Source organism: Diadema antillarum, unplaced genomic scaffold (genome assembly GCF_040938485.1).
Source record: "Diadema antillarum isolate AM-2024a unplaced genomic scaffold, OU_Dant_1.0 scf00000115, whole genome shotgun sequence".
Classification (NCBI taxonomy): domain Eukaryota; kingdom Metazoa; phylum Echinodermata; class Echinoidea; order Diadematoida; family Diadematidae; genus Diadema; species Diadema antillarum.
In genome coordinates, this window is record NW_027271004.1 from 475,354 (window position 1) to 483,897 (window position 8,544).

At 39.9% G+C, this 8,544-nt stretch overlaps 1 protein-coding gene across 1 annotated transcript in view; it reads right to left on the reverse strand.

Moving 5' to 3' along the window:
- Positions 1 to 5,151, reverse strand: part of LOC139719793 (regulator of G-protein signaling 7-binding protein-like) — a 29,224-nt gene extending 24,073 nt beyond the window's left edge. Inside the window, exon 1 of the mRNA XM_071631178.1 lies at positions 4,850 to 5,151. Coding sequence (XP_071487279.1) covers positions 4,850 to 5,137 — 288 coding nt within the window. The 5' untranslated portion in view covers positions 5,138 to 5,151. The remainder of the gene's footprint in view (positions 1 to 4,849) is intronic.
- Positions 5,152 to 8,544: the final 3,393 nt, after the last annotated feature.

The following is an 8,544-nucleotide window of genomic DNA, read 5'->3' on the forward strand; positions in this document are numbered from 1 at the left end:
TGCATGATTGGTTTAAATTGAGCTCGGGTCTTTTTTTTAGCAAATCATAATTATGCGTGAAACTCAGCGCATTAACACGATAGAGGCACATCGGTAAGTCCTCTTCTCAAGCATTATAACGCCACGAGCGCATCATGAATATCACCCTTGGCAAGTGGAACCGCACGTCAAGAATGTCACTAGTCACTTCTCCCGTAGATATGAACATTGCAGCATTTCCGTATAGTGGTACGATGTATACTACCTGCCTTCCCCCATTGCATTTGAACATGACGTGTGTTGGTTTCTTTGCCCCTCTGCACCACCACGTTAAGGCAATGAAATTGTTGCACTGTTATTAGGATTTCCCCGGACATTTTCCTATTGATCACTCTGTTGACGGATCGGTACGCCATCCCGTGCTGAGACGTTCTGTCGTGTATTCTGGTAATATGTTTTTTTTTTTTTTTTTTTTTAAGGAAGGCGGCCAAGTCAGAATGAAAGCGTTGATAAGACTGCCATCCTTATCTCCTTATCTTCTTCCTCATCCCCTTCATTCGTCATGACACAGACCCCACTCTCTTCCTCCCCCTTCCCACCAGCAGTGGCACAATCCTCCCAACATGACTCCGGCTCAACTTACGACTGGGTGCTATTAATACGTGGCGCTGACGCCATATTAAATGGCGCGCTGGGTATGCAGAGGTCGCGTCCTCATGCAACACTAGCCCCCTTGAAATTCGAAGCAACCATCGTATATTTTAACCGACGCGTTTCGGTGCTCTGCTTTCATATCATTTCTTCTTCTTTTTTTAATCAGCTGTCGTGCAAGGTGAGGTGAAGGCAAGCTGCTTCCCTTCTACTCATAATTGATCACAGAATGAGACGAGAGGAGGAGGAGTGGATGGGGGGGGGGGGGTGAGGATGTCCTTACTCTCTGTCTGTCTGTTTGTCTGTCTCTCTTTCTGTCTCTGACTCGCATAATAAACATTTCATCCCCGGAAGCAAAAAGTATGAAGCAGACTGACGCTGACAGGAGAGCTCTTCCGCCATTTTATCCACTTCCTTGTCTTTGCAGAACTATGCGCATGAGATTCATCCGTTCTCACTTTGTGTGTCACTGTACTCTACAGTCCTTCTACTTTTTTGTCCCCCCCCCCCCCATTTTTCCTCATGATTTTAATGGCTCTCTCAAATATCTCTCGAGTCATTGCCGTATTTTCTGTTTTTTATCTACAGGACTCGTTCTATTTCAACTGTTGCACTTTTCATTTTTTGCTCTCTCTTTTTTTTTAACTCTCAAGGCATAATATATATTGTCTATGTATTACATGTATGGATGTATGTATCGAAAACATGATAGCAGGCACATACAATGCAGAAGAGAACATCAATATTATTTGCGTTATTACCGTATATACTTACTTTTTGGTATGCTTTCCATTGTTTTTGGTCCAAGAGGAGACATCGCGACGGATATATAGGCCTATACATGTATTATGCATACACATTGAAACATAGACAATACACATTTGTGTTCATTATTGTTTTGCTTGCGTAACTGGTAGTGTACGTTTGTGGTGTGGTGTGGTGTGTGCATGTGTGTGTGTGTGGAGAAGGAGCGGTAAGAAATGATTTAAGGGCACAACGTAAGTGATGTCATATATCACTTTGGCATACCCTACTTAAAGCGAGGCCCTACAAAATGTCTATCCAAAGGAACACGCCTGGTGGTCTGTAGGCCTACTGTGCATCATTTTACCGTTCTTTCAAGCCAAGCCGCTCCACACAGATTGCGATCCAGAGGCCCCCCCCCCCCACCCGCCCTACATCCGCGAACTGCAAGCTAGCCGACTGCGAGCAATAGCACCGTGGCGTGAAATTACAACTGCATGTGGCCATTAACTGTGCAACCGTGCAATTGTTTCCCGCGCAAAAAAAAAAAAAGGAAAAGGAAGGACACATTAATAAAGGGGGAAAAGTGTCCATCTAACCATACGGAATGACGAGTGAACCAAAATTGCACTCCAACATGAAGGCAGAGGCATCGGTGCCGAAAGACAATAAAGATGAAATTTGTGGGAAAACTTGCGGCTACAATTCGCTGTCAAAATTGACTGCCATGTATAGGCTAAACCAGTCTGTCTTGTCAACAATGTATAAATGGAAAGTCCGATAGCTTCCAGGTTGGCGATTTTTGGGTGGAACCGTGCATGACTGACTCCCTGAAAGTATTTTAAGAAAATATGCAGACAGGGAGAGGGACCGATGGGACTGTTAATAAACAGTGAGTATTTTGCTTTTCGTCAAAGCATTGCGACATTGAATGTTGATACGTCTATAAAGTCGGAATCAGTGCTTGAAAGTTGAATTTAACTCGGCATACACACATTGTTTCACCTTTTTACAAAACCCAGAGATTGCAGGAAGCGTTAATGGCATTTGACTTACATTCTCATAAAATCAGTACACTACAAGGTCTCGAATGCATTTTACACAATACTGTACTTAAATTCACGATATACGCAGTCCAGAGCAATGCGATTCTATAGAGTCAAGGTGAGAAGGACTTGTACGAAGGCTACATGCATTTTAGCATGCATTTAGTCAGGGATATTTCATGGCACAGAATGGGTCATTTGTTGTAGTAATAACATATATTCATCTATGACATTGCTTACTGAGACGAGTACTCTCGTGCACAAATTAATCATTCTTGGCATGTGCAACCCAAAATATCTAACACTGTCCGTCTATCCTATCAATACTTACATGCATAATAAATTGGCGTCTGTGTATCTGTCATGTGCGTAAAGAGCAATAGACTCCCACATTTCCCAGTGCATTAACATGATTGTATAGTGCTTGCCTTCAATACCTTTTTGTCCTTAATTACACCTTTTGACGGCAGCTGGTCTTGTCATAGAAAGTCTTTTTACACGAGCTGTAAACATCACGTTCTCACACATTGAGTGCCCCCAAACCGTTCTTACCCAACACCTGGATCTAACAGCTTCGTATCGGTGAACAAACCAGTAATTAATCTTCGATTCCCGCCTCTCCCTCTCCACCTCCACTCCCCATCTCCTTCTCTCTCTCCCTCTCTTTATCCTCCTCCCTCCTCCCATCTTCTCCCCTTTTTTCTTTCTCTTTCCGCTCGCCTTTTCTTTTAATTTTAATCAAGGCCTGCTACTATTTTGGTGCCTTGATAGTGCCCCAAGGTCCTGTTTTTTGGTGTGCCATCAATATGATAATTTATAGGCAGTATGGTTCGTGTTGGTGCTAAATATATTCTTGGTGGCTCAGTTCATGTTTCTGTTTCATAGTTAACAGATATTTCAAGAGCATACTTTGCTGCGTTGTTTCCGGTTATTTTTTTACTTTATTTATCTGTTTATTCCGTAGAGCTTCGGCTTCTTCTGTATACCTGGTTGATACCTTGGACTGAATTTGCTAGATCACACCTGTTATATGTGCCGGCAAGTTATTTTAACAGTATTAAACCTAACGATGACGAAATTGCAACGACAAAACCAACGAAAACTATGCACCACCAAATCAATCTAATTTTCCATAATTCCAGTTTTTCCTATTTCTACATTGACAGATTTCAAAAATTCTCACAATGATCATTGCGACATCATGATAGCCGAATACATTAGGCGAATAAAAAGCAAATGAATAAACAAACAGCATCGAGTGAAGAATGTCTCTGTGATACTTAGTATCAAGTTCATTGTGTTTCATTATCATTATTTTTTATCTATCGTTACTATCTAATGAATTCAAAGTAAAATTTTATTGACGCCTAAATTGAACATACACTATAATTTTGTTTTTAACAGGTCAGGTCTGAGCAGATATCCGTTTGCTTAGGCTGTTCTCGAAGAGATTCTTAAAGACCTTTCAGAGAAGCCATCGTGTTCCCGGTACGGAAGGAGTTAATTCAGTCTGATATTTCTTTCAGTCATACAAGATTCTTATTTAACGAGGGAAACATGTTTTCAATTCACTTTCAGCTGTCATAGGAATGATATAGTTTTGGTTGATATGGAGATTCAGCTTTTAACTTTTTGCGCGATAATTATAAAACTACCTGTGAAACATTAAAGAGCATACAATTCTAAGAGGAATTCAAAGTTTATCTGATGAAAGTCGGTTTTGAAATGGCTGAGATATCCAAATACAAAGTAAAACAAAGCGATCCTAATAAAAGGTGGGACCCATCTTTTATTAGTGTCGCTTTCTTTGGATATCTTAGCCATTTCAAAACCAGTTTTCCTCTGACGTTCAATGAACGTTATTTCATCGGACTACAGACAAAGCAGCTCTTGCAAGCAGTCTGCGATGGAGATTGTGCAAAGAGCCATCGTTTTTGTTTGACATTCACGACACACCTATATCAACAACTCGTCCGATGATTGCAAGCTCGTTGAACGTACACTTAATACAATATTTCAAACAGCAGCTGACGCAGTTTTTTTCCATCACTTATAGCATTACTATATATACAAGAGATGACTTGTATATCGTTAGTTACACCACTAGCTCCTCAGATTTAGATTCACAATTTTCTCCGCCACCTTTTATTACCAGTACATCTCCATCGAAGCGATTTCATGCATTTTAAATGACTTGTACTTCTGACAAATTGTACGAACATCTAATTTCTCAAATGTACACAATGTGATAAATGTTACCGTTTGTTGGACGGAAATAAAGTATAAAATGAACTTCATTGACTTGAATTGAATTGAACTGGAAATTGAATAAAATTGTCAGCGCTGAAGCTTTTACATGAGATTGTTTGCAATTTGGATTAAAGCTTTCCTAGGAATGATAGGAGTAGGAGGCTATTAGGCTGTCTTACCTTTTCACACTCATCCCTCAGGATGCGGGCGGAATCCTCATCAAGGTCGTCTGGTGATCTGACGAGGTCGTAGAGCGAGGCCCTGGATCGCTGGTCATCGTCGATCTCCTCTTCCGTGCGTAGGTGCTGTTGCTGCTGCTGTGGTTGCTGATGGCGTTGTGGGTTGGTTTGTTGGTGGAGGTGGACGGGTTGGATCTCCACGTCCAGCTGCTCGCCCGAGGACGACAATGGTGGGCTGGCCCGGCGGTCTGGGCTGGCCAGACGCCGTGATGGGGTGCCGTTGTTCATGCATCCACTCTCACCCGCCCAAAAAGCGGACCAAGGGACCAGGAAACGTCTGGTCTCAGAGACAGGTGCCCCGCTGTGTCTACCCGCGACTTCTTCAGGATAATCCGATTGATGTGACCTCTTTTTACGTCAGCCGGTCATCTTGGGTGATCATGTCGTTTATACAGTTCCTTTTTTTATGGCATGATATCGAAATACCTCTGGGAGAAATTATATCTGCAAGGTAACGACAAGGACAGAACATTAAATTCTAAAACAGTTCTACTAGATTAAAACGTATATCTTTTTTTCTCCCTTTTGCTTTCATATCCGCTTTTTCAACCATTCAGTTTCTCCGTCGCCAGTTTTAATCGTTTGCAATCAACGCTCTCATATGATGATTGCAGAACTGAGGGAGATTTGGGAAAAATCAGCGCTAGAAACAAAACATGTATCTTCGCTTGATTTTCCTCTCTTTTCCCTCTAGGCAAGATATCGTGTTTTCTTCCTGGTCGTGTTGTTACTGGTTGCATATTTCCATGCATCCTTAAAAAACAAAAACAAAAATCAAACATTATTTTGACATGTCTGAGGATGTTGTTTTCTCTTCGATAGTTACGTCAAGAGTTCTGGTTAAAAAAACAAAAAAAAACCAAACCGATATCTTTTCTCTTCGCACCAAAACTGGCAATGCCTTTGAATATGGTATCTGCGAGTGTGTGTGTGTGTATGTGTGTGTGTGTATGTGTGTGTGTGTGTTTTAATCAGTTGTATATATATAAGTATATATATATATATATATATATATATATATATACATATATATATGTGTGTGTGTGTGTGTGTGTGTGTGTGTGTGTGTAGAGAGAGAATTCATGCCTGTTTGGCCATTCACATCGATCATCTAGGGATCAACCACTCCCTCTTCTCTCAAGAGGATACAACGAAACAATATCAAAATGAACCAATGAAATTTGCGACATTAGTGTCGCCATGGATGCAAGAAATTTCACAAATCGTGTAGCACATAAGCAACAGGGAAACATTCGTTATAGGTATTGCATCTACGTCTTGTTCAGGGATGATTTAAGCATAATTCTCTTCAGAATATGCACGACAGGCACATATACGAAGATTATATCGATATGACACTTGTATGCGTTTGTTGTTCGAGTTTCACACAGAGCATACGATTTCAATCTCTCGTGTCTTTGTTTCATAACGGAGATATTTCCCCTCATCTATTTGCAGTTGAGGGATATCGCCGTGAACGCGATGACATACACGTGATGTTTCAAGTTTTATGTGCACAAAATACGCACTTCAATACCATCAGAGTATCCCAGTATGACCTTTTGCGCTTAATAAATAAACCGAAAGAAAGTCGATATCTTTATCCCTGGGTCGCACGGAATAGCTCTCTTACCGAAAAGTACAGGGTTATTCTTGGGTCTTGGCTCTAATTCAATCCAATGTTTGATGTATGATCTTCCTTGGGATCGAAACGTATTCAAATACTGCACAAATGAGACCTTTACTGCACCGAATCTGCACAAGAATGAACAGTAACCAACGGAATTAATTATATTTCGGTCGTGTGGCGAGCGTAGTATTGAGAATCAGCTCTAAACGCGCGGGTCAATTTAAAATGTCTCCCATTCATTACTCCTTCTCTCCCTTTCTGGCTATTACCCTTTCACTTTCACTCTCCCCCCCCCCCTCTCTCTCTCTCTCTCTCCCTCTCCCTCTCCCTCTTCACCCCTCTCATCTCCCACCACCCCACCCATAATAATGCAGGTCATTCCTCTCTGGGGTCACCCAAGAACTTACACGGTGCTTATCCAGACTTATTCCCATTGACGGACAGTCGCAGACACAGACACACGTCATGATCGCCAATGAATATCGTGGGTGAGCCCGAGATTCTGTTTACACAGGCAGTTATTAGAATGAGAAGCTCCTTGGAATGAGCAAGGAGCACCCTTCAGGCTCGTTGGAATGAGGGGCAAAATACAAACTCCCTGAGGAATGGTATATACAAGGGGTCCTTAGTCATTGACAGCGAGTGGATCCTTTCTTTAAAGACGGATTCTTTCCTAAGTCTTACATTTTGCTCTTTTTTTTTATTTCACAAAAATGAAATGAACACTGATGTAAGCTTGTACGATTAAACCCACCCCATCCCTACCAACCACCCCCCAAAAAATAACAACAAACAAACAAACAAACATAGAGAAGATAAGTCTGAACAGGGATGATAATTTCTCTCCCTAACATTCCTGGTTTAAAGGAAGATAGTTTGTGGTCAGATTTTTATTTCATTTCATTTCATTTCATTTCATTTCATTTCATTTCATTTCATTTCATTTCCTTTTATTTTATTTTATAACACAAAACAAATAGACAAAAATAAATATTTAGTGAAAAGAAAACCAGAAGAAAGAGGATGATAAGGAGGAGGATAAAGGAAGAGAAAGAAAGGATGGAGAAAGAAGGAAGAAAGATGACGAAGAAGTTTAGTGATGAAAGAAGTTATCTTGGTATGGATATGGTTTTTATATGGACAATTATCATCATAATATGAATTGACCTGTAAAATGTGCAGTACTATTCATACACTTCTTACATTGAGTTCGACAACCGTACAAATAATGTCTTATCATCATGATCACGCTGATATAAACGAATCAGGTTTATGCAATATTTTGTAGGACTATTTCCTTACCAGATGCTAAAAGAATAGACAAAGATCAAAAGTGACATATCTTCAGGCTACTAAGAAGATCGATCTCAAAGTCTTCCAGGATCTTCACAAGATGAATTTGAATTTGAATTGAATTGAATTGAACTGAACTGAATGCGATACTTACAGATAATTTTCTTCCTGTATGTCCTAACAAACGTAAAAATCAAACTAAACCAGTAGTAAAAAAAAAAGAACAAAAAAAAAATCTGGCTGATATTTTGTAGGACCATTTCCTTACCAGATTCTAAAAGAATAAACAAAAGTCAAAAATGATATATCTTGAGGCCACTTTAAGAAGAGCGATCCCAAAGTCTTTCAGAACCTGCACAAGATGCTGCATGGCGCAATATTTTCGCGAAGTTGGCGGCACATGATTTTGATATTGATATTAGATAACTGTCCTCTACGTATGAATGGACCGCACAATCCAAACGGTATCATTTTTGTCACACATAGTTTATAGGTTTGTTTGTTTTTTAATCTGTTGCATCCACAAAATGGACATTTTGTAACTGACACTTCCGTACAATAGCCTAAATACTTTAGACTTCTACAGATAACAATTTTATCAATCAAGCATTCTTTTAAATCTGAAAAGAAGTCACAAGTAAGAAATAGTAATAACGATAATGATAGTAAAAATAATAATAATAACCATAATAATAATAATAATAATAATAAT